Genomic DNA, 27,647 nt, shown 5'->3' with positions numbered 1-27,647 from the left:
CTGAAGGTAGAGCTTCTTGAAGAGTTCCCTCACTGTAGTTGAGACTCATCTGTAACCAAAGCAGTGTGTCAAAGGCATCATACAACTAGAAATACAGAAGGGAATATGTATTTGGGCCAAGGAAAATGCCTACAAGAGAAAAATACAGACATCAGGACATCAAATGAAAGATGTCTTCTAAAATGCAATTTAATGATAACCGAAAATCTAGGAACAAAACATTTTGAAATATTTCCAACTAATTTTGTTGGAATTTTGGAATTCTATTACTATGCACAACTATAAAGAGATATATTTATATAAATACATATCATATACTTAGGTTTTCATTTCTATTTGGGACAACAATGAGAAAATATTTCAGCATTTTAATGCCTTGAGGAATCATAGAATCATAGAATGGTAGGGGTTGGAAGGGACCTTTAGAGATCACCTAGTCCAACCCTCCCTGCAAAAGCAGGTTCACCTAGATCAGGTCTCATAGGAACATGTCCAGGCGGGTCTTGAAGACCTCCAAGGAAGGAGACTCCACAACCCCTCTGGGCAGCCTGTGCCAGGGCTCCCTCACCTGAACAGTGAAATAGTTTTTTCTTATATTTAAGTGGAACTTTTTGTGTTCCGGCTTCATCCCATTGCCCCTTGTCCTGTTGCTAGCTACTATAGAAAAAAGGGATGTCCCAGCCTCCTGACTCCCACCCTTTAGATATTTATAAATGTTAATAAGATCACCCCTCATTCTCCTCTTCTCCAGACTAAACAGCCCCAGTTCCCGCAGCCTTTCCTCATATGAAAGGTGTTCCATTCCCCTGATCATCTTGGTGGCCCTGTGCTGGACTCTCTCCAGCACTTCCCTGTCCCTGTTGAGCTGAGGAGCCCAGAACAGGACTCCAGATGAGGTCCTGTTCCCCTCTGTCTTCTGTTCTTTCCCATTGCTTCTGAAGTAGTGGCTCATTTAAGCAATTTCTAAATGTATCTTCTTTTAAAACTGGCAATGTCACATTTTGGGTGACTGCTTTTCTTGAGCAGGTTGTTCATGCTCTTTTGATCAGTATCCACAGGCAGTAATTCAGTGGCTGATAGCATTTTTCTATCTTGAAGACATATCTCATGATACAGAGGATCTGTAGTCGAAATGAATATGAAAATTGCATTGCCTGTTCATCCATATCACATTTTTGAAACTAAGGATTAAATCCCAATGAAATTTAATACATTCATTCTATGACTTTCCAGAAAATAGCTCTCATAAAAGAAGGGAGAAAAGGGCAAGAGTGTGTGCAGACCAATATGTGGCATCTGAAAACTTCTAACAATATGGCTGAGGAGCAAAAAATGTGCAGAGAAATTGAAGGAATATTTTTTTCTCTAATTCTTCCAGATAATAATTCCAATAATTCCAAATTCTGTTGCACATTGATTTATGTATCCTCCACATCTCATAAACTGTCTAAATTGAACTGAACTCTTAAAAGGAAAGTAAAAGACAATTAAAGTGGGTAGTTCTATCAACATGTCATACATACAATATCGTATACAAAATAGAATGACTTATCAGATAGATCCCATGTAGTCTGATTTTGTTATTACCTTGTTTGAATCAGAAGACCTGCAAAATTGAGGAAAAAAACATCAGGAGTTAAGAAATGCAACAAGGAATGGTATGCTTTTCCATAAGTAATTGCAGAGAAAGACTCCAATTTTTTATGATTATGAAGGTCATATAAGTGCTTCAGAAATACTTCTGTTCATTACAGTGCATTGTCAAAACTAAGAAATCAAGTTTCTGCATTCTCAAAATGACCCTTCCAATTTCTCAGTGTCCCGTAGATTTGTCGTCTCTAATCATCCGTCATACTAATAACGATAAATGCTGATATCATTATTCACTCTTGTGTAATGCCTAAAAGAGCCAGTCATGGAAAGTCACTCAAGTATGAAACAAATATTTGATAATCTATGTTTTAGAGATAAGCAAGAGGTACGATCAGACATGGGGAACTGTCCAAGTAAGCACTAATACTGATAAGGATGGATTATTATTATTATTTGGGTTTCAGAGATGTTTTAAGAAATTCCTAATGAGTATTTGCAGTTTTTCTGGCATACAAATATAGTTTCTGCTCTATCAACTTCTGTCTCATGGTGAAAAGCAAGAAATAGTTCTGTATTTCCTGATAAATTTCATATGGATGAGCTGAAATTTATTCAGTGAAAGCAGTTTTATTCATTCATTTGCCATCGTGCTTTCTTGTAAACCATGATGAAAAAAGAAGATGAATCCACCAAAAATCCCACTAAGGACAAATAACTCATTCTGTTATTGTTGTCTGTGCTACTCTGAGCTGAAATTTGGACAGTTGGATGTCATAGTTTTTTTCCAGATGCCGTTATTTTTCCAATAGTATCTTCCTTTTGTGAGGTTCTCAGGGTTTAAGGACTCCATGCTCTATTTCAGTATTACTATGAGTTTTTACATTCAAGGACACTTTGCACTGTAGAAATGTCTGTGTGCCATGTATGCTCTCTCTAAATACGAATTATCTTCTCTGGTTCACTGTCCACAGAAAATATCCTCAGGTGCAAGTTCAGCTTTTACTTTAATTACAACTCAATGATTTACTGCAAAGGAAGGAAGAGGGTGAAGTGCAGACCTGTATGACAGTAAAGATTGTAAGGAGCCTGGCCAAAATTTTTCACAGATGTTAAGTGACTTAACTTAAAGTTTCATTTGTCTGAATCTAAGCAATTAAGCTCCTGTATCTTTTTTCATCTTTCCTCTCCCATCAAATTCACTTTCAACAAGACTTTTGAATGAAATTTTCAGATGTATTTCAGAAAGTTGGTTTAGGCGTATTTTTAAAAAGTGATTCATTCATCAAGGATCTGGGGATTTTATTATTGGTTTTTAATTTGTTTTTAAGCACCTGGGGTTGTTAACAAGTACATATTAGCATTTTAAATTACAATGAATTTTCTAACTCTAATTGCTCTATTAATGAAGTGAACAGCACTGTGGATACAAAGGAGAATTACTCCAGCAGACATTGCTAACGATGTTTATACACTTAACAGCACAGTATTATATGTGTGACACCATTTGGAAATCCCAGCACTTTATGAAACTGAAGAAGCATCTGTGTCAACTTCTTTCTCAGTTTTTGTACAAAATCATAATTTTAATGAACATCTAACACAGTTCAGAGCTTGTCTGAGTTAAATGAGATGCTTCTGTTATTGAGTACCAGAACAACTGCATCATAGAAAGATAGAAGATATTAGAGAACCAAGCTAGAGAAGGTAGCATGGAAAAAATTAATCTGTTTACCAGTCTTTGTTTAGCAGTTACTGATTAAGAAATTAATTTAAATATTTTGTAGTGAAATGTAGTTAGCTGCTTGTGCTTAAGATGTGAGGAAAGGCTGTGGGAACTGGGGCTGTTTAGTCTGGAGAAGAGGAGACTGAGGGGGAATCTCACTAATATTTACAAATATCTCAATGGTGGATGTCAGGAGGTTGGGGCATCACTTTTTTCTGTTGTATCTAACAACAGGACAAGGGGTAATGGGATGAAGCTAGAATACAAAAAGTTGGACTAGATGATCTTTAAAGGTCCCTTCCAAGCCCTACCATTCTATAATCTATAATATGTAATTGTATCAACCAACTAAAAATGGCAGCCTTCAGTTTTGTGTTCAACACACTGTAATTAGGAATAAATAATAACCATGACGTTGTCAACTTTCTTAAGTCCAATTTCCACTGCCTGTTTAAAATTTTTAAGTCAATGTTTCAATTTTATGTCATTGTATTTCAAAAAGTTTGACTCTCAGTTCTGTACCTTGCTATTGACACCTAGTGCTGTACTTTGTTAACAACTACTTCAAAACCACCGTCTTCCTTTTTAGCTTGATTTTCTTGAATGAACACTGCAAGTAATTCTACTTTCACCATATCTCGAAAATAGAAAGTATAACTTAATTAATGAACTGCAAAACTTTCAAAAACAATCCTCATTGTGAAAATGCTTTAAAATTGCCTTAATGAAGTGCAGGAATTGACATTAAATTTCATTTTCGGTTCCATCTCTTATCATACAAAATCCTTACATTTTAAATGAATGACATATTAAATCCAAACACATATTGAATTGACTTTATTAAAAAAAATCCAAGGTAGAATCAAGATAAAAATAATTTGAAAATTAAAACATTTTGGATATTATTTATTTCTTTTTCCACAAAGGATTTGAGCTCAACCATTTTAAAGAATGGTTTGTCTGGGTGAGAAGAGGATTGTTTTGTTTTCTGGGTATAAACACACATTCTATATTTCCAGTATGGGTATGTGGAAGGAGGAGGCATTCCTTAGTCTTCAGAAAAGACTGTTGTTGGCATATTTAGAACTGTGGAAAAACTGTAATCCTGTCTTAACCTCTTTTTCCATTACAAAACTGTTCTCTTCAACCATTTGTTTCTCTTCTACCTCTACTTCCAGAAGATCCTTTTTTCACACTTTCCTCTGCAAATATCTGTATTTCCCACAGCTCTAAGAAGCTCTCTGCAGATTGATGAACTCTGTTGTTTGTAGGTTTTGGGTTTTTTTAAAGAAGCTTACAAGTGTAGGTTTTATCAATCTCTTACAGATTTACATTTTAATCAACCATCTGTACTTTGCAATCTCCAAAGTAAGAGCAGATTGGACTGGGATTGGAAAGGACACTTCAAGAGATTTAAACTCTATAAAGTTTTGTTGTGGTTTCTATTCTTTTTTTTTTTTTTTAATTAGTGCTAAGAATATGAAAATCCCTCAAAACTGGTATAAGGATAAAAATCAGGTTTGATTTAAAGGAATAATTTGAATTTTAGAGACCATGACCTTCCTTTTTTCATTGGAAAAGTAGTCTCAAATTATTCATAAATAAAATCTACAATCACAATCATTGAAGCTTTATTTTTAAAGAGCAAATAATAACCTTATAATTTAAAATTCTATGTAAACTTCTGGTTAGATATGGCATTTCAGTTAAATATTTTCTTTATAAGAAACATTCTGTTGAATGCAAAATGCTCAGAAAGGTTTCACAGTTATCCAGACTTTCTTTCCTCTTGGTGCCTCTCTAAAGAACCATAATCCCAATAGAAATTTGGTCTCAGCATCAAACTCACAGGAGGATCAAACTCTAAGTACAGCATACTGGTTAACCCAGCAAGCAAAGTAAGGGGCAAGCTTTAGATTATTCTTCACAATCAATATTATGATTTAGTCAGTGACTGGTTTCCTACATCTATTGTCAGGCTTTTCCTCCTTATTCAGGTGTGGGGAAGCAATAATTAAATAAATAATATTTAAATAAATATTTAATGAGCCAGCAATGTGCCTTCGTGGCCAAGAAGGCCAATGGCATCCTGGGATGCATCATGAAGAGTGTGGCCAGCAGGTCAAGGGAGGTTCTTCTCCCCCTCTACTCTGCCCTGGTGAGGCCTCATCTGGAGTCCTGTGTCCAGTTCTGGGCTCCTCAGCTCAAGAGGGACAGAAAACTTCTGGAGAGAGACAAGTGCAGGGCCACCAAGATGATCAGGGGACTGGAACATCTTCCTTATGAGGAAAGGCTGCAGGAACTGGGGCTGTTTAGTCTGGAGAAGAGGAGACTGAGGGGAGAACTTATTAACATTTATAAATACCTAAAGGGTGGATGTCAGGAGGTTGGGACATCCTTTTTTTCTATAGTAGCTAGCAACAGGACAAGGGGTAATGGGATGAAGCTGGAACACAAAAAGTTCCACTTAAATATAAGAAAAAACTCTTTCACTGTTCAGGTGAGGGAGCCCTGGCACAGGCTGCCCAGAGGGTTGTGGAGTCTCCTTCTTTGGAGGTCTTCAAGACCTGCCTGGACATGTTCCTATGCGACCTGATCTAGGTAAACCTACTTTTGCAGGGGTGTTGGACTAGATGATCTCTAAAGGTCCCTTCCAACCATTCTATGATTCTATGATTTACATGCAATTATGCTTCTGTAGGTACCAGAGAACATATCAAAGGATCAGCGTGTACATTTTCTCCAAACAGCCTATCTGCTAAACTAGCCAGAGGCAGTTAGGCAATTCTGAACTAGCCAGAGTCAATTCACTGATGCTATTTCTGAGACGATTTAAGGTAAGATAAAGATTTTGGACTAATGTTTATGAATCAGATGAACGTTTTTCACACCACCAGAATTTAAGTATCCACCTACAAGCCTGTTGAAAAGGGTTTGATTTTGAGAAAGTGACCATCACTCTCACCTACAGAAACTTCCCAGGTGAAGTTTTATCCATCTTCTGCTGTTTAGTATCAGAGTCTTGCAAGTCTCTGACAAGATGTATTCCTTCTTTCGTCCAGAATACATGAACTCCTAGCTCTTTTCTATGTTCTTGTTCTGCAGTGATATAGTCATATAAAGCTGGAAAATAAATTTCACCTGAGCTTCCTTACTGAAATTTTCCATGTCATTAGCTGCAATAACTAGTATTGTTTAGAAATGTTTATGTTGCTGAAGTTGCCTAGTAATTGCTGAAACAAAAAAAAAGTAGCAAAATGGAAAAGGAAACATCAAAATTAATAGAAAGCAGAAACAGTACAGAATATGAAGCTTTAAGAGCAGATGAGTCAAAGCAGTGAAGGTGTATGGGGCACATTCAAGCCAGATGAGGCCATTTTGATATTTTAGGACAAAATTGAATTGTGTGACCTACTTTACACTCATTTTCTATTCTGCTAAAATAAAGAATAATGTAACATTATGATGTTATGGAGTCAGTCTCCAGTAGGTATGTCTATCTTTCTTCTGTATTTAAGGTATGACTCCATCCTTGTCCAAATCAGCTGAAACTTATGAAAACCAATACACTAGAAGACAGGACAATGCTTTTTATTCAGATAGGTGTCTTATTCCCATATAAGTGTTTTTCTTCTGGATATATTTCTTCTCTATAACCATTTAATAAAGATTAAATGAAAAAATATCATGAGATTTGGAAGAAACAAAATTACAAAACTATAAAATTTGTCTTTCCATGTATCAGAAATGTCTAGTGGATTACTGTGGGGATGGACAGTACCACTTGTAAGCATAAATGTTCATGTTAACAAGACAGGATAATAGTTTTTATAACTCCTGGTTTTCACCACCTATCTGTTACATGGTTTGGTTTCACAATGGAATGTAAGTCAAACTTGCTCTTCATTCAGGAGAAATCATGTATTTGGATCCAGAGGACCTGAAATTATTAACCATTGCTCATATTCAATATAGACAAGGGTACCAAATTTGAGACCCATAGTTCCTGTTGCCTAAGCTAAATGTAATTGCCTAAGCTAAAAGACAGCTCTGATGACCAAGCAGTGTCAAAAAAGTTGTTTTGTGATGTAGTCTAGCAGATCTAAATGCTGGTCTCTTCTGTCAAGGAATGCAGAGTTGCTCTTGTCCCCAGACACATGCTCCCACCCACTGCCGTGCAAGTTAATGGTGCTCACATGGCTTTATGGTGAGCTGATTCATTGCACACATGCCTTGCAGTGTAAGCACTGACTGCACTCAGTTTTGTGATTAATTGGTACTTTCAAAAATAATTTAATAAATATTTTTGTGTGGTTTTTTTTTCGAGAAATGCTTTTTTTTCCACTTAAAAGATACATGCAACAGTATTAACAAGTACTATGCCAAAAAAATTGACAGGGAGCATTGTTCCACCACTTTCCAGCATGCTACAGGATGAGCTAAATGTTTATGAATCCAAAAAGGCACTGGGAATGCATGAAAAATACAAACTGACAGTACTGAAATCAGCCTTCTACAGCTCAGAGCAAGCAGGCATTCAGATTGAGATATAATAGCCAACTGGATGATGAGAAGAGCATCTCCTTTGGCATCTGGCAGTACACTGTTAATCATCAGCCCTGCCAAGATTTTGGTATGTGGCTTCAGGTACTTGAATCTTCAAACCATTAATCATCCAAAGAAAGCAAAGGACCAACAGTATCTTGCAGCCCTTCCTTTCAGTATATGCTACATATATTTTCACATGCTGTTCTGGAGGATAGTATTGAGGAAACAATTGGACAAAATGTTCTTCCTACAATAAATGTGTGGAAAAAGCTTTTTCTTTCTTGTGTTACCACAAACCTTCCAACACTTTGCAGTCAACAACTAATTAGATGCCATTATAATAAGTCGTGACTCTCATAAACAATGTGATACTATTTGGGATGAGACTCTAGCTATGTTTCACAGGCAATAGCTAAACAAAAGGATACTCCAAAACCTCCTATGTGATCTGGCCTTGTTTCTTTTTGAGAACAACAGATACCTAAATGGAACCTGCAGCCAAGGATGGGATGAGTGGGAATGGTAACTGCCTGAATTCAAAGAAAAGAAAGTTGATAGAGCTAATATCATATATTGCAGCAGTAAGCAGTAAAAGCTAACAGGAGATACAAGTCTGAACATATTAAGATACTGCAGTTTCTTCCATATTTTTAAATTACTTGCCATTGTCTGGATAACACACAAGATGGAACAGCTGCAAATAGACTGTCCATGGTACATGAAGAATGAAGGAATTTCTCTTTGGAGCTGTTCATGATGAGAGATGTTCATTCCCACTTTCTAGAGTGGCATTTATGATAAACTCTCAATGTTCAGAATAGATGTTATTTTCATTAAAAACCAATACCATTTTTGTCTACTTCCCTTAAATGTAACAAAAGCTCATGTGCTCTGGAAAGGCTAAGACCACTGCTCGGAATAGCTCTTTTCTCTTGCTACTAACTTCACTACTCAAGACAATAAAGTTTCTATTGTATTAGTTGTAAATGTTGATAAAGTCAAGCTTGATGGTCTAGCAAAAGCATTGTTAAAAATCAAAACAAAGTGTGAGGCAGTTTTTCTTCAGCCTCTGTCAAGTTCAACATTTCTAGGGTACCTTAACTCCAGTTGGGAAAAGCCAAAATCAACTTGTCTTTTGCCATGTGCCATTTTAAGTGAGTTGTCAAAGGGAGTTTATGGAGACAGCAGATACTGCAGGGGTGATGCCCCGCAGGGAAACCTTGGGGAGTCTGACTTTCCATTGGCAACATCCTGCAGGCCCGAGATTGCTTGTTAATGTTCTGTATTTGTCAGTATTTTGTTTTCTTTGATCAGCACCAGTGGAAAGGTCTCCAGTTCAGTTTTTAATGCACAAGACAGAGAGCTTGTGCACTGGTTAATTGACTTTTCTCAAAAATTGTTCCAAAGTTGTTATTTACTCATGAGGTACATGTCCCATCTTTCCATGAATGTGCCTAGATACATTTGTGCAGTTATAGGCACTGTTGACACTCCCTGATTTCAGTCCAACAGACTGAAGGGATCACTGCACACAAGCCACCAAGAAGTTATTCAATAATGACTTGCAGATGCATAAACAAGAAGTGGTTATTACAGAAAGTATCAATGTTACAGTCTTGATGCTTTAAACAGATGGATGACTCATGAAGTTGATTTGCTTTATCACTACAGGACTTATTTCACTGTTCTTAAATTTTCCTGAAAAAATAAATTGGGTGGGAGTCAGATCTGTATTTAGGCAGCTCCTAAACTAAGTGACTGCACACTCTTTACACCTTTGAGCTCCTGCTACAGTCAACTGAGATCTAATTAATATAGGTAATGGAGCCCAAAGAGATCTGTAGTGGCATCAAAATAGACATTTACATCTGATCTGTTGAGTATCTCTCCAGATTCACTGGATAAAACAGAAGCTTAGGTATACCTACACTGTAGTCACTACCATTCAGGTGTGTGTCCAGGCCTGAATTCTACCATGGTTTTGTTACATTTAGTGTTGTCTTCTGGCTTTTTTATTCTTTTACTTTTATCCTTTGGGTTAAAGATCCTTTATTTCATTTACTTACTCTAAACTCTGATTGCTCCATCTTAAAGACTAGGGATAATTGATGTCATGAATGGTTAATAGGAGAACAGATCACCAGCTCTTTTATAACATCCCTTTGTTACTATCTTCCTTCTTCTATGTCTTTTGAAAAAACACATTTCTGATCTTTATCAAACCACTTACTACTGTTGCTGCTGTTAACCTTTGTATTGCCTTCACTTAGCCAGTTGCTCAACTAGCAAGCTTTCAACAAAGCTGTATAATGTAGTTTCCTTCACTCTAGAGTTGAAGGGACTTCTTTATTGGTCTTTTTCTCTGCAGACCTTCTCTGAGACTGATTAGAAATATGAAGACTCTTTAATCATGCAGATAGTAAGGTACAGAAAACTATAAAAATGTGCAATTTCCTTCTCTGTGGTCTGCTGCTGTTCTTTTGCACATCACCTCAACACATTTGTACTGTTCTGTTTCACAGTATCTAAATCTGCAAAATGAGAATAATAGTATTTAACTAGTTAAAAGGGGAGTTATGTGGCAAGCATCCATATATGAAGGGGAGAGTAACCTAAAACTTGTTATTGGAAAACTGAAAATCGTCCTTTCACTGCTGGGTAGAAACAAAGTGATATGAAAGACCTATTAAGAGGAACACAACTTGGCCCACAGAAACATCAGCTACAGGAAAAGAAAGGGTGAACATGACCTACACTAGAGCCCATCTCTCAGTGCCTAATTTCTGGAATGGGCTTGGTTCAGCACAGCCAGCACTCTGTCAGTCTGGCAGGGTGTAAGAGCAGCTTTGGACAGCAAAGGACAACTGATACCTGTAGAGGGAAGACTTTTCTGGCCTTTTAATATTTCAATAACAGATAATTGACTAGTGACTGGAGTGTGTTGTAGGAGTATATGTAGATACACACACATTCACATAGATACATACTTATACATTATTTTCTCCTGTATTGTTCTTCAACAGCATAGAATATTGACATGAGCTGTATATGGACTTTCAGTTGTGATGCAGACAAGAATTCTTCACTTGCTACAATATTAATAGAGCAAGACTACACCAGAGACATGCTAATTAACCTCTGTTTTTATGGGTCATTGCCAGATCTTATCTGCAGCCAAGAACGTTTAACTTACCTTAATGAGTAGCATGAAGGTTAAGATACCAAATGTGTTAGGCACATTTTTCTTGGCTTAGTGAACATGTGCCAAGTGAACTATGTTTTGTTTCAAATAAATGCTCTAAAGCTATTACTTGATACCTTCTTGAGTGAATGCAAAAAAGGAGCATAAGCTTTCCCTTTCTGAGAAAAAAAAGAACATTCTCCATTTTAGCTATATGTCAATGAAGAAATGACATTTTTTAAGTTCTTTTATCACAGATTTCATAAGCAGTTCAATAATAACTGTGATTTATGTTTGCTTTTTTTTTCTTTTATATTCTTTTCTTTTGAATTTGTATTCTTATTTGTCTTCCTACAAGGATACAGTAGGAAATTATGTATCTCTTTTCAGTGAAAAGATTTTGTGCTATTGAGAAAGTATCTCCACAGGAACTCATCAAACACTTTAATCATGTGGCTTCTTGAAGTATTGATCTGATTTATTCAAAGGATGGATTTATTATGTGGTCATATTGAGCAATATGTCTTAACACTGAAGGAATAAGAGAATATATAGCCTAAATGTCATCTGTTATGGGAGACTGAAGGACACAAAACATTAAAAATATTGTTGGTTCCTGAAATACCAATCAACAGCTATTCCCAAATAAGTCAACTTAAGATACTATGTGATATTTGCTTGCCTAACTTGAGTCTAGGCTTTCTAGACCATTTAGCAGGTCAAGGGAGGTTCTACTCTTGCTCTATTCTGCCCTAGTGAGGCCTCATCTGGAGTCCTATGTCCAGTTCTGGGCTCCTCAGCTCAAGAGAGACAGAGAACTTCTGGAGAGAGTCCAGCGCAGGGCCACCAAGATGATCAGGGGACTGGAGCATCTTTCATATGAGGAAAGGCTGGGGCTGTTTAGTCTGGAGGAGACTGAGAGGCGATCTTATTAATATTTTCAAATATCTAAATGACGGATATCAGGAGGTTGGGACATCCTTTTTTTTGGTATTATCTACTGACAGGACAAGGGGTCATGGGATGAAGCTGAAACACAAAAAGTTCCATTTAGACATTAAAAAAATCCTATTTCACTGTTCAGGTGAGGGAGCCCTGGCACTGGCTGCCCAGGGGGGTTATGGAGTCTCCTTCCTTGGAGGTCTTCAAGACCTACCTGGACACGTTCTTATACAACCTGTTCTAGGTGGACCTGCTTCTGCAGGGGGGTTGGACCAGATGATCTCTAAAGGTCCCATCCAAACGCTATGATTCTATGACTCCTGTGAAAATATGAGTTTGCATGAGAACCTCTTGAGTGACTGGTTTTCTTCTTGCTGCCACAAGCACCACGTCTAATAATTACACATTAGAAGAACAGTGAAGGATAGCAGAATTTCCAGGTTGGAAGGATGGCAAAAAGTCAAGAAAATACAGATGTTCTAAAATTAGTCCCACTCTCTATGGGAAAACAGAAGGTCTGAGCTGGGCATTTTACCAGAATAAAGGATGAGCTCACTGCAGGATGGATGGCTCAGTGCCTGCTTTATGTCATGTATCACTGTCTCCCATCATTTTTTTTTTCTCTTTCTCCTGAAGGAGGCCCTTGATTTAGTAAATATTTGTGGAAAAGGTGGATTAAAGATTAAAAGGTGGCAGGGTTTTTGTTCTCTCAGCTTCCATGTTAGTATGTTGTGCAGGTGGGAGTCCAGGAGAAAGCTGCCATCTCAGAATGGAGCATTACACATCTCCAGGTCAGCAGAAGCTATTAGCATCATGTATTTTGCCTTCTTAAGCAAACTGACAATGCACCTTAGCTGGGGCTGCCATATAGACAAATGAAGGTGTTTATCCACAATATGTTTTGATCGTAGCTGGGGATTGCTTACAAACTACTGACTTAGATTGCCTAGAGTGGGAATTCTCCATGATCTCTGTAAAAGCTGTAAGTTAGAAACCATATTGCCTCCTATGAATGCTGGGGAAAGGTTCCTTCATTTTTTCAGATGTCTTATCCATGGTTATACTTCATCCACAACATCTAATCCTGCTGGCATCAAAATCAGCATTTTCATTATTGTTTTGTCTTTCCCTCTTATTCCACTTATCATCCTTCTTTGCTCTCATCTTGTTCTCTCTGAAAAATTTTCCCCTCAAGAGGGACATACTCTACAACCTGGATAATACTAGTTTATGTTATATCTTCTTAATATCAAGTTGCCTTATGACAATTTGAACATTATCCTCTCTAGCAGAAAACAGAAAGTGTATGTAATCTACCACAAGAAAACTGATAGCACAGAGGAACTGAACCCAGGACTCCTGGGTACTATGTAATTTAGCATATGTTAAAGTGACGCAGTTTTCATCCTTAAATATCTTCTCACTGAAGTATGCTAAAGCAACAATGAAGGAAATCAACTGCAGCCAGAAAGAAAGCTAAGCATTGCTGACCTCAATGCCAAGGTACCATTATGGTGATAGGAAAACCTGAAAGTTCAGAATCAAAGCCCTTATATTTTGTAAGAGTTGGGATTTCAATGCCCAGAAGCATGGTATTGCTTGTGGAGTGCATTTTCACTTGTATTTACTCTATGATATTAAATAATGATGGTGCTGTCCTTACTGCTGGTGCAAGAATTAGCTATAAAATCCTAAAGCAAGCTAACATTGCCTCTTATCCTCATGTTTCTCCTGAATATGACCAAAATAGAACTTTAGGACACAAAAACTCTTCTGAGATCTGAGAGGTGAGATACAAACAGAAGACTGCTCCTGATGTAAGGAATAAGGAAGATACACGCATAGAAAATGCAAATGTAAAAGTCAGGATCCCGAGCCCAAGTTAAGGCAATAGGAATCAAACAAAAGGGCCATTGCCAATAAGTGATGGCAAGAATCAACTTTTTACCTGGCTGGCTTGAACAGGACACAGAAGAAGACCAGACTGTTTTAGCTGGCCAAAAAACCCCAAAATGAACATAAAGATTTGGATCAAGCCTGCCTTGGAATGTTCACAAACAAAATACATTTATTTACCGTGTCTGTGACAGCTTCATACTAGTAATTAGATTATGTAAGATGAGCTGTATCCTGTACTGCAACTCTTCTGGAACTGAGCTTCTGTCCAACTTTGCAGCTCATTTTCACTTAAGAATTTCTTGACAATAGTCATGAAACATGTATTTCCTTACAATTTAAAAACTTGAGTAGGACTTAATCGTAAAGACCTGCAATTTCTTAGAATTTCTGAATGTCTTAAAACTTATAAGACTGTTTCCAGGTTTCATGTGTTTTCTCTTCAAATATTTATATGATATTCTTTTTTTCAGTAAAGAGGTTTTTAAATGTTTGAACGTTTTATTTTCTGAAACTGATTTCTTGATGTCTTTGTGCTCCCACTTATGTCTGAGTTCAACACTGACCTCAATTCCTTAACTTGCAAAGAGCCTCTCTTAAAGTAGAGTGAATGGAGAGGAGTGGAGTGAAGAAAGAGCTCCTAATAACACCTGCCTTTCCAAAGTATGAAAGGGAAGAGTTAGTCTGGAAACCATCTCCATTCCCCAAATTATCTGATCTATAGTTTTTAGAGGAGAGGCTCACAAATTGCCAGTTATTCAGCTGTTTAAATAGGTCAGAATTCAATCAGTTGCCTGTAAAGTACTAATTCAAACTGATACTTTGGTCTCCCCTCTGTTCCAGGAACGGCTAGTACTGTCTGTCTTACCACGGTTTGTAGTTCTGGAAATGATAAATGATATGACCAACGTAGAAGATGAACATCTGCAACACCAGTTTCATAAGATCTACATTCATCGTTATGAGAATGTCAGGTGGGAGGAGGAGCCATTCCTTATTATTTCAATTTTCAGATCCTGCAAGTGTCTCTTGTTTGAGAGTTTCTCTTCTGTTGTTTTATTCATTCATAAATTAGAAACTTGTTAATTCTTTGAGAAGATAAGCTGCTATGAGTGGCTTATCCTTGACTCCTAATTGTACATTTACAACAGAATGATCAGCTTCCACTCCATAATGTTGCAGAATCTCCTGTTTTATTTCCATTAGCGATGATCTGAATATTTAGCTAAGCCAATAATATTTTCCATAAGTTTGTCCCAAACCACAAGGGCAAACAATTGAGTAGCCATGACTGAAGGGAGTGAAAAATAAGCATCCTTAGATATGATGTGAGATGATTCTCTAGGAGACTATGTACTTTACTTTTTGATGAAACCCAAATATAACTTTGTCTGGACAAGTTCAATAAACATAATTTGAACTTCTGCAGAAGAGTAAGTTGATTATCTGCCTCTTCTGTTGCCTTGCAATACCTCAAACATATTACATTATCAAATCTGGTGGAAAGTATCAAGAACTCTTAAAAAAGGTTTGACTTGCACTAAATTTAAAAGTCTTCCGTTACTCTTTTTCATTCTCAGAGTAACAGTTGCTGTAGAAAAATCAAAACAGGGTGAAGATGGCCCTTGTGATTGAATAGAAAAGAATTGCAGTCAGGGTTGGGAAGATGAGAAGTAATTTATGCTTAAAAGAGATATAAAATGGAGCTTTTGTGTGCCTTAGAGTGCAGATACTGTTTGATTCTCATGTGTGCTGCCAGGGTCTAGATCTTTTCAAAACTGAATTTCAACTTATTTTTTCCTAAATGTTGAGCTCTGAACACCACCTAAACCAATGCTATATGAATCTCTAAGATTAGTATCCAGTTAGAGTTTTTTGTTGTTTTGATAATAAAAACTGTATAAATTAGTTGTTTAAAAGTCCTTTTTTTAATCAGTTTAGGCTATTAGTAATATTTATTCCTCTTTGAGTAGTTTGGTAGTTTACCTTTTAATTATGTTTTTTCTCACTGATAAAAATCTTATGCAGCTTGTGAGCCTCTTATTTAGTCATCACCAAAATGCTCACCAGCCCATACACTGAAAGACAAGTTGAATTATCATTATGCATATTTTAATGTCTATTTCATCATTACTATATTTGTTATTGATTACATTAGTGATCCTCAGAGACTGTCAAATTGTGATCTTGTTCAACACAAATGAAAGTTCTTCAACTACTCAGATTGTAACACCAGTTATTAGTTGAATTTGAAGTGCTAGCAAGGTTAATTTGGGTTAATTCCAGTTCATGCCAGTATGATATGCCTTTTTGAACAGTACTACTTTTTAAAGTAGACAGCAATTTCCTTTCTTCAGCTTCTAAGTATTGAGCTATTTCAGACTTTAGACATAGTGAACAGCCAAAGTTGCATGGCTAGAAATTCATTGGGTGCTCAAATATAGGTTAAAGCTCTGTTTGCAACTAGTTTAGTGACTAAGATCCTATCATAACTTCAGGCACACAATTTGAGGCAGCTAAATTCGAAGTATGATCACACTAGTGTCCCTGTGAAGTTGATGGAAAGCATTGGGAACCATCCAAATAGAGATTTATACGTTAAATAGAGGGCACTGTCCTTCTAAGTGAGGTAATTCTGTCAAGTTCCTAAAATTGGATGCAATAAAGCTAGCCTGAGTCTAGCGTACATCAAGACTGTCATGAATCTGTCGTCTGAAGATTTGAGTCTTGTATTGCACATAGATAAGTAAAGCCTGAAAATCACAGTAAAAATTGAAATCTCTGAAGTCAAACCCACTGTAAAGAGCAGCTATATATAAACCCACCCTCAAAGAACACTGTCAGACGATAACAGACAGTTGGGTGCCAAGTCTATCTCTTTATACAGCCCTTCATGTTATGGGTGCACTGTGCCTCAGTCTTCTCATTGATAAATGAGAAGAGACAACTGTGCTTACTAAGGCTTAATCATATCTTTTTGAATGATCTGAAAATGAAAAACTGCGTAACATACATTTTTGGCAAAACTTATTACTCATACTTGATAGTATTTCTTTAGTCCCTTCAATGTTTATATTCACTACTCCAGAATCTCTGAAAGTATAGACCTTCAAAAGGTAGCATGACTTCAAAATCATCCTTCACTAATAAATTGCTAGAAGGTAGCTTATGACATTCATTATTAAGGAAGATAGACTGCAATGCTAATGTCTTTTCTTTTGTAGCATTCTTTTTGCAGATGTTAAAGGATTCACCAACCTCTCAACAACTCTGTCAGCCCAGGAGCTGGTCCGAATGCTGAATGAACTCTTTGCCAGATTTGATCGACTAGCACATGTGAGTTTAACATAATTTATTTGCAACAGGATACGATGTCAGCTCTGTATTTGGGATCTTTGGGAAATACTTTCTGATCACTTTGAATAATATTTATCCATATTTTTCCCATTAGGATTTTATACAGTTATTGAGATTGGAAGACTGATAAGTTTATCAAAAGTGATGAATTCTAATAGCAAATGAAAGCAGTCAGCAGAATTTCATACTTCTGTAATACTAGATCAAGAATGGTATCAAGGTAGATCACCTATCACCTTCTAAGGAGAAGTTTTATGGTTCTGATACTTTGTTTTTAAGACCATTTTCACTTTTTCTAAGAACCAAGGAAGGCTAATTCCTTTAAATGTCATGTAATCAGCCACCACTACCTTTGCAATGGTTACTTACTGGCAGGTTTTACAATCTTTATGCTAGATTCTATCTAAATAATGAAATTAACTAAACGTACTAGAGAAATTTATCACATCAGGCAAATTAGTTGCTACTTAATTAGTACTAATTAGGAAAAAACACAAAGCACAGGCATACAAGCAGAACACATGCTCAATTTTGCTAAGCTTGCATTTTCTTTTTTATGTTTCTTTGGTCAGAGTTTCATTTAATGTGACTATTTTCATGTGTTAACATCCAAGATGGTTAATAAGGCTGCTAGTGTAGGCAATGAAATACATCTAATGGAGTTTAGAATATAATTCATCCAAGCAAATGTAGGCATCTACTATAGGAAAACAGGAATTCCATTCTAAGTATCATTGACCATATTCTCTTTTTACTATAAAGGAAGCTTTACAGATTGACTTTCTCTGATGTACATGTTTACATTCCTCACTGATCTTTATATATTTCTTTTTCAAAGATGTGGGGTATTTGTGCATGTATTGCACAGGCATCAGTGAGATTCTTGGTGTCACCTCTTAGCTTACAAATTAAAGTCACCTAAGCAGGATTTCTGTAATTATTCAAAGCTCTTTTGAATGGGCTATTTTTATCTCAAAAGGCAATGTGTATTCTCATGTACAAAATGAGGCCATGATCCATTGCCTGGACCCTGGCAAACTGGAAAATGCAATCTACAATATTGGTTTTGCTAACAAAAAATTTTCTGATCTACATTAAAAGCCAAGCAGGATGAAAGAAGTTATTTCAATCCTGTTTTTTTAGAAAGCTTATTGTAGCAATGTCTGCTTCTCTATGGCTTGACAAAAATAGCTACCCTAACCAAAGAAAAATCATTTAAACCAAATTAAATATATGCATGTCATAGATGTATTTTAGGAAGAATATGTACACGATATGATTTATTGCCTTGCTTTACGTTTGAATTTTGCTTGGAATTCTTGGTAGAACAGATTCTTCTTTTATGATCATAGAATCATAGAATGGTAGGGGTTGGAAGGGACCTTTAGAGATCACCTAGTCCAATCCTCCCTGCAGAAGCAGGTTCACCTAGATCAGGTCGCATAGAAACATGTCCAGGTGGGTCTTAAAGACCTCCAAGGAAGGAGCCTCCACAACCCCTCTGGGCAGCCTGTGCCAGGGCTCCCTCACCTCAACAGTGAAATAGTTTTTTCTTATGTTTAAGTGGAACTTTTTGTTTTCCAGCTTCATCCCATTACCCCTTGTTCTGCTGCTAGCTACTATAGAAAAAAGGGATGTCCCAACCTCCTGACACACACTCTTTAAGTATTTAGAAATGTTAGTAAGATCACCCCTCAATCTCCTCTCCTCCAGACTAAACAGCCCCATTTTCTGCAGCCTTTCCTCGTATGAAAGATGTTCCAGTCCCCTGATCATCTTGGTGGCCCTGCACTGGACTCTCTCCACACTTCCCTGTCCCTCTTGAGCTGAGGAGCCCAGAACTGGACACAGGACTCCAGATGAGGCCTCATCAGGGCAGAGGTGAAGGGGAGCAGAACCTCCCTTGACCTGCTGGCCACATCGTCTTGATGCATCCCAGGATGCCATTGGCCTTCTTGGCCATGAGGGCACATTGCTGGCTCATGTTTAGTTTATTATCAACCAACACTCCTGGGTGTCTCTCTGCAGAGCTGCTCTTCAGCAGGTCAATCCCCAGCCTGTACTGGTGCAGGGGGTTGTTCCTTCCCAGATGCAGGACTCTGCACTTGTCCTTGTTGAATCTCATGAGGTCCCTCTCTGCCCAACTCTCAAGCCCATCAAGATCCCGCTGAATGGCAGCACAGCCTCTGGGGAATCAGCCAGTCCTCCCAGTTTGCTGTTATCAACGAACTTGCTGAAGGTACACTCTGTCCCCTCATCCAGGTCTTTTATGAAGATGTTAAACAAGACTGGCCCCAGAACTGATCCCTGTGGAACTCCACTGGCCACAGGCCTCCAACTCCATTCTAAGCCATTGATCGCCACCCTCTGGGCTCTGTCATTCAGCCAGCTCTCAATCATTATCTGTATTTTCTAATCATTCCATAAGTTATATTTAACCGATAGAGTTTTTGTGTAGAAGGACTAGATCAAATAAACGAGGCAAGAACGAGGAAAGCTTTTACAATTAAAAGTATAATCCAGAGAATATCCCCTCACTGCCTTCAATTTCTTAGAATATTTTTTAAGGCACATGTATCAGCACTGAAAGCAGTGTTTCTGGTCTAACCTCCATTAATTTGATAGAACCAAATCATCACCATTCTTCTCTATTCTCTCTTTCCTTGTTCATCATCCAAAGATCATGTTTTGGAACATATGTCATGACACTATTGTGCTGAAATATATTATTTTGGGGTTTTAGGTTTTTCTGTCTTGTTATGACCGCTATACCTGTATGGCCATTGATCATTCTATCAGTCATTCCTTCTGGAAATGTTATTAACAACGGTTTCATTCTTGGCCATAAATCCTTAACAGGCCTTTTGGAAAGCAGCCCTAGATCCTAGAAGGATCTTCAACTGATCAGGATTACACATTCACATCTAGATTTCAGATCTGTCACTTAACTGGTTCTTAATCAGCTTAACTAGAGTTATCATAACTCTTTAAAATAGACACTGTTGTACAAACTCTTGGATTTTGCTAAGGATTATCATCAAAGCAAAGAGGTCAGCTGCAGAAAGCTTGAGGCAGTTTCTTTCAAGGAAAATCCTTATAAATCCTTATTTACCTCTAAATAGAAGTAGCATTTTATAATCCCATGGAAAGGATTGTTTCATCTGCTCTATCATCTTATGATAAATTATATAATATTAAAGACGTCAGTGTTTCACAGTTTAGTAAAGAATGTAGTTTAGCTTAGTTCCTTTTTTCTCTTGCTCTGCATTCCTTTTTCTTGTGCAAAGCAGAACCACTAAGAGCTTTTTTAATCTTCAGTCAGATACATCAAGTACTATGGCATATGTTGATGTATATAATTAATTGCAACTAATTCCATAAAATCTGTATCGTTGGAAAAGAACACTTTGAATAAAAATTATAACTCAATTAAACATTCCTCTTTCTAATCACTCATTGATATTTGTGAAAAAAATACAGTTTTTAAAGAGAAAATTGACAGTTAGAAAGGAAGAAAAATAAGTTTGCATAAAGCAGAAATTTCCCTATATATCCACCTATGGAAAGCCTTGAACAGCACCTTGATTAATATAAATATTATCCTTAGGCAGAAATTTGAAAAGAGAAGGGAAATAGAATGACATTTGGTGAGATACTGAGCCTAAAAAAAAAGGTCTTGGTTTGATGAAATAACAGTTATTTTTTATATTTGTTTTTATTCCGCCTTCTCTGCAGTGCTAGAAGTCAGACAATCCTATGATTTAAATTGTCATATTTCTAAATGTATCTACACTATGTGCAAATGCAGTTTCAGATATTACAAAAAGGAAAGCATAAAGCTCTAAACAGAGGAATAGACATCTTTAAGCTTTGTCTCAGCAACAATTGAGATGTTGTACAACATCACTGAGACCTAAAGATAAAATCCAGCCATAGCATACACATACAAAAAAGGCGAACACATAGACAGGCGTAGATTTGTATTTGGACCCATCCTTAATATGAAAAATTGAGACTGAAACAAATATCTTACCCTGAAAGATTAAAATCCATGATTTCCATACAAGAATAAAATGACTGGCCTATAAGACACTTGGTTTCTTTACAGTCTCTATCACCTCTCATACAATAAACCAGAATAACAGTGCTTTTTACTCAGGGGAACTCTAGATGCTGAATAGAAAATTCACACTTTAGTGTGAGCCTTTTTTCTCTTTATGTCACTAGCTCAGTGTTAGTAAGAGAGTTATTTGTGTAACGTGAATCACAGATTGCTTTTGCTTTAGTAAAGAACTGACAAGTATTTTTTTTCTGAGGGAGGTAATCTGGCAAAAATTTTTCCAACAGTCTTATTTGTGACTAGTATTTCCAGGGGTGGAAAGTGGCCTAACTAGCAAGCTGCAGAAGAATACACCATAATACATCCCCAGTACCTGCAGCAGCTAGCATCAAACAGGGAAAAGTGGAGTACCCTAGAGGCTCTTTTGTCTCTTCAATAAATAGGAGACTTTTTTTTCCCCTATTGCAGTGCTTTTCTGTTCCTGGCCACATTTAACCTCAGAGCTGGCACTGCTTTACTCTTTTGTGAAGTGATCTTCAAGCACATAACCTGCAGGACTCCAGACACTCTCCCAAAACACCTGTCTGTTAAAACATATAGTCTAGTAAATAGAGATGTGAATATTTTCATGATTATATGTTTGAGATACTATATAAAGTAGCAGAGTTAGCTGGATTGTAGTGTACTATGTGATATTTAGTTAATTAGAAGGCTATTATATGAATTTATAGTCATGGGAGGGTATGAATGCTCTTTTGAAGTACTTAATTCTAGGATGTTTGGCTCCCTCACCAGTGTCAATAATTAATTGTATAATACTAGTGAATAAACAACAGTATTATCAAATGTTCTTCCTAAAGTTGTGGTATTTCAGATGCTCCAGTAAATCATCAGAAGAATGAATAGTCAAATAAAAGCCCAGACCACAAAACACTTTTAGAAGTGAGAGAGTACAGGTATTTTATGTACAAAATCAGATTAAAATGACAGATTAATCAAAATTTCAACTTAAAAATTTCTTGCTCATTTAGGAGCTAAGTTATGTAAATCCAAACCTAAAAAAACCACTACTCTGTGGACTAAACTGGGGTTCAAATGAAATTTCAGCTTCACACCTTTTACGTATCTGGTGTCCTAGAAATTCCTAAGGAGTAGAATTTCCATGTACAGTTACTGCCTTAGCAGGAAAGAAACACACCTTGAATCTTTTTAAGAGGGATTTCTGTGCCTAAACCTACTAATAGCATAGCCTAACAGTAGATGCCAAGGATGGTCACCAAACCAAGGATGTGTCACCAGACACAATAGCCACAGTTGGTTTTGATTCACAGTATGGTAAGGGACAGAAGTATAGATAAATTAGAAAACTCACAGAGTAAGATGCCTCAGTTCCATCTACATCATGAGAGACTCCAAATGCATATATTCTGTCAGCCTGGAGAAATGTGCTGCTATAGGTTATTCTAAAAAAAACCCCAAAGCATTCCTTACATTATCTGTTGAACTATGAGAAAATCATTTAATAGAGGTCTATATTTAAGTATTCCCTTGTCCAGGCAGAGGATGAAATATTGCCAGACTTTTCTCTTTAGGCATAGAAAAAACAGAAATGGCCCAGACTTGGTCTTCCCTTCTGTCTGCATCAATGAATTCAAGAACTTCCCTCCATCTGCCTCTGTCAAGGTCCCAGATCTATTTTCCAAAGCAACAGAGCTGCAATTGGAGGAATCTCTCTCTCCAGCCCACTTCAAAACCACCTACTGCTTAAGAGCTTTGGCCTAGACCCCACTCGTGCTGAGAAAGGCCTTTTATCTAGGTTTCCTATACCATTGGCAAACATTTCAGGAACTGAGCTACTGTACACAAAGGCCAAGTCCCTGCCTCCCACTCTGGCCACCTTTTATAAGCAGATTTACGTCTACCATCTCTTTGTTCTGCAGTTCAGCCTCAGTAATTTCACATCCATGGTGTTCTAATTTTTTAACTTGAAATTATAAATATTGTGAATGGATACTTTTCTGTGGGCTGTTCTCTAGCCTACAGGATTTCCTTCAAAGGTAGGTAAAGTGTTTAATTCACCACAGGCAGAACTGACAAAGCAGCGTAACTTTTAAAACACATTTTTTTCCACTTGCCAGAAATTTGTCTCAAAGAAACAGGAAATATTAATGAAGTTTCTGACTGTGTCTTTCAGTAACTGTATCTTTGAACAACTCATTTCTGCACCTCCACTTTCTGCCAATTTGCTTTGATTCTTTTCCAGTCATTAAGGGTGTACTTAATAAGCTTAAACAGAAATCACTCATACACAGGGCACAATTATTAATGAAAAAGTTGCATGTTTTATTTTGCTCTGGATTAAAGTGATTTGGAAAAAAAAAGTCTTATCAATTGCTACTGAATTCATCTAGAATTATTAATAGTTGAGTGTTTGTTCATTGTCCCCAGGCAAAATTTCTACAGATTTCGATTGATCTTGGCAGAATCAAGCTTCTTAATCTTTCACCTACAGCAACTGAGAAACTGCAAATAAGGGGGAAAAAAACGCTCATATTTTTGTCATACTGAGAAATTAATTGCTACCTTCAGTAAATGGCATTAATGAGAGAGTATGGGGAGGGGTATGAGACTGATGGATACTGATGTGAATGTCTGTATAATATCAGCTGCCAATTTACATATTCAAGGACAACTTCTGGAATTACTTATGAGAAGGGAAAGAGAAACACATCAGCACATAGTAATAAGCATGTTATAGCCTCAGTGTAAGGATCTAACACTGAAGTCTTAATATCTGATGCACCAAAGTTCCCATATGGCTATTTTCCATTTTACAGATTTTTCATATATGTTTATATTTTTCATTAATTTTCATTCAGATCACCTTGAAACTCTCAATTATTTTTGCAGAGAGAGGGTTTTAAGAAGTGAGCTTGCTACTATTGTCATTTTATACCTCTATGAAGTAGGTAAGGCCTTTCAAAACTCAGCCTCCAATTTACAACTACAGCATGGATACCCACAGTAGCCATGACTCTAACCTTAATGTAGTAATACAAGCAGCCTGTCAATGGATCTAGTCTAAAGTGTAGAAGTGATTAAACTATAGAGTTACCAGAAGGAATCTCAGGAGACCACAGTCCTCTGGGAAAGACAGATACCATTAGCCTTCTGTCCTCAGTTGCTGAATTATCTTCTAGATGAAATCTTTCCAGTGAGAAAAGAATCACAGTTTACTTTTGAAATAGGTATGATGGGAATATTAAGAGAAGAACAAAAAGGGTAAGGATAACACACTCAGACTGTAACACAGTTCATGTTTAATAGTCATAATGTTTTGAGTAACAGGAAAAATAAGGAAGACAAGGAGTCATTTGTGGCTTCTGGTGCCAATAAAGACATCTTGGCTGGCCCTTGCACTGCTGCAGAGGGACATAGGTCTTATGTCACATCTATTAGTCCTGTGTGGGTGCCAATTATTCCAATTAGTCCTTGCTACTTATTAATTAGCTTTCATATTTTGTCATTTCACTGTATAGAAAAAAATAGGTGCAAAATGCAGTAAATTCCAATCTAATATTTCCATTGAAGAGAAAACCTGTAAAAAAATTAATGTTTTGATAGATTTTAGGATGCATAATTTCAGTTGCAACTCAAAGGTTCACTTGTTTGGGTTGAAAAGAAGGAGACGAGGAAAGAGGAGTTACATGTGAATTTTCACATTTTGGAAGCCTGACTTCAGTCTTGAATTTCTTTTTGACATGGGCAGATAGGCATTGCACTCTGAGAGCCAGCAACAGTATTAGCTGAAGACTTAGCCAAAGCTTCAAACACAGTCAGCTCCTCCTGGCGGTTTAAGGAGATTTCAGGATGATTCAGCTTACTTTGGCCCTGTGCCTGTGTAGATTTTAGCCTCACTTGCATTCTTAAAGCTTCAACTGACTTCTGCAAAAGCTTTGAGTACAAGTGTGCAGATTCTCTGTGCCATTGTAGGATTTGTTAAGATTTTGTCTGAGGTTGACTACAAAGCTTCATTATTCCTAGGAAAAATATTTAATAATAACCTGGAGTCCCATTTATTTGGCCAGAATTTGATTCCTGAGACACAGCCAGCATTTACATTTGCTCCCATGTCCTACTTAAATTTTTCTCTTCCTCAGTGGGTTTAGTGTATCCCCACTCCTTTGATTAGTGCTGTTTCCACCACAGGTTGCCAAAAAGAGAAAAGCCAAAATAAATACCACAGGCCAAGTTTTGCTATCATCTAATGAGCTAGTTTTACAAATCGTTTTCATACTCCCCATTAGTGATTTGTCTTCATTTTAACATTCTGTCATTGGAGCTTTTACTGATTGAATACTCATGCTGCACTTATTACTTCAATGATTCTCCATCTCAAAAACACGTCCCTGACTCAACTTGCAATAGTGTCTGACTCTAGGCACTTGCAGGTCTATCCTCAAATATGATCATTATGATCTCTCTTCTTGTACATTAATTGTCTCATGTGAGTACCATGCCAGCAGAATACATTGACCAAGTTTACAGCTAACCTTGGGCTCACATTTAATGCTTCTCTGGGAAAGATGAAAGTTTTGGCAACCCAGGTACTTCTACTCTGTAGAAAAGGATCTTCTAAAATAATGATCAAATCATACAGTACTATGTTGTTTCAGTGTGTAAGGATGCTGTTAATATGTGTTTAAGAAATTTAATTCAGTATTTATTTGCTCCTGGGGTGAAGAATGTCTCTAGCTACGTGCCAAACAAATGTCATTTCTCCACAGGATAAGTTTAATGCAAGACACCTTCTTTGATATCCTTGGCATACAGATACTAGATCAGTTCCTATAACTGTTGGGAATGGTTCAATGTGACAGTGGAAACTTTAGGTGGCAAGGGATTATTGGTAGGAGAAAAGGGCTTTTTCATTTGTTTCCAGTGTAAAAGGGGAGCAGAAAAGATGCCCTGGAGGAATATAGTCAAACACGGGTTATTCATTATCTCAGCTGATGTTTCTGAATCCTTGGCCTAGCTTCATCTCTGACTAGCATAACACAGAAGTCACTATATCCCTTTTTTACCGGAAAAGTAAAGGCATTTGATTTCAAATGTGCAATAAATCAAAATTATACTAATCACAAACTGGAAACCTCCAGCAACAAGGTTTTAATTTTTTTTTTTTACTACTTTTTCCAGTCTCTTTCACATTCATCTTAAAATGATGAAAAAATAAAGCCAAACACTGCAAATCTTTTCTCTCTCTTTGCTACATTTATGTATAGGAACATCATTGCCTCAGAATAAAGATCCTAGGGGACTGTTACTACTGTGTATCAGGGCTCCCAGAACCTCGCCAGGACCATGCACACTGCTGTGTTGAAATGGGACTCAGCATGATCAAAACTATCAGGTAATGCTTTTTTCCCCCTTTTTATTCTTCTTGTTTTATTCTTTCTGCCAGTGTCCTGAACTTCTTATCTGAGAATGCTATTGCTAGATGAGTAGCTCCTATGATGGTTCTGAGACCTCACCACTGTGAAAAGGGCAGGACTTTTTTGATCTGTGTAATGCGTGGGAACAGATACTAAATGCATTTTATTAACCTGTGCTGCCTCAGAGCATGTAACACAATAGCTGTGTGTGCATTGTGAGTGATAGGTTTCACAGCTCTTAACAGTTGTCACTTTTACCGTTGTCATCTTATGAAGAGGTTGAAGAGGAAACTGAATTGCTTCAAATAATCCCTTTAATAAAATAAAGCAGCAATAGAAACGCTAAATAGACAGCTGTGGCAATACTTTAATTTGGAAACTAGCTTGAAGACGATCCAATAAGCACTAAGATTTGCCAGATGAGCAAATTATTCTTGTCAAATGAGATTGGTGCTTAAATCCACAAGCACTGGAAATATTTTCAATAAAGGATGTGTTCCCATCATGTAAATATAGTTGTGTTGCTGGTAGATTATTGTATTTTGATGCAATTAGGATTAATAATAATGTTTCAGCAGTCCATGTATAGATCTAGTCCAATGACTTACCGTGACAGTGACTCATTTCTAATGCTCCAAGGGAGGATTTCTCTATTTTTTTTTCTTTCTATATTCCTGAGTTCCCCTTCTCCAAATCCTTCTTCCATTGCTGCTTTCCCTTAAAGAGCATTGCCCAGCCCAAGCACTCTCCTCTTTCCATGGATGTTTTGTTGTCCAATCTTTTTGTCTGTTTCTTTTCCAGACTGCTTTTCCCCTTTAATCTGAGCATGTCTCACTAGGTACATCAGCCAGTTAATGCTTACTGTAGCTACATTACTGAGATCTTAATGGAGAAAAAAATTGACAGAAATTA

General features: G+C 37.0%; 1 protein-coding gene across 2 annotated transcripts in view; it reads left to right on the top strand.

Annotated features, from left to right (window-relative positions):
• The window catches only part of ADCY8 (adenylate cyclase 8), a 122,118-nt gene that overhangs the window by 33,388 nt on the left and 61,083 nt on the right, over positions 1-27,647 (top strand). For both annotated transcript variants that reach the window (XM_061995076.1, XM_061995075.1), the window contains exons 3-5: positions 14,727-14,857; positions 17,108-17,219; positions 26,586-26,713. In XM_061995076.1, coding sequence (XP_061851060.1) covers positions 14,727-14,857; positions 17,108-17,219; positions 26,586-26,713 — 371 coding nt within the window. The remainder of the gene's footprint in view (positions 1-14,726; positions 14,858-17,107; positions 17,220-26,585; positions 26,714-27,647) is intronic.

Source organism: Colius striatus, chromosome 4 (genome assembly GCF_028858725.1).
Source record: "Colius striatus isolate bColStr4 chromosome 4, bColStr4.1.hap1, whole genome shotgun sequence".
In the NCBI taxonomy this organism is placed as follows: Eukaryota; Metazoa; Chordata; class Aves; order Coliiformes; family Coliidae; genus Colius; species Colius striatus.
Note: the sequence above shows the minus strand (reverse complement) of the source record. Positions and strands in the feature narration are given on the sequence as shown.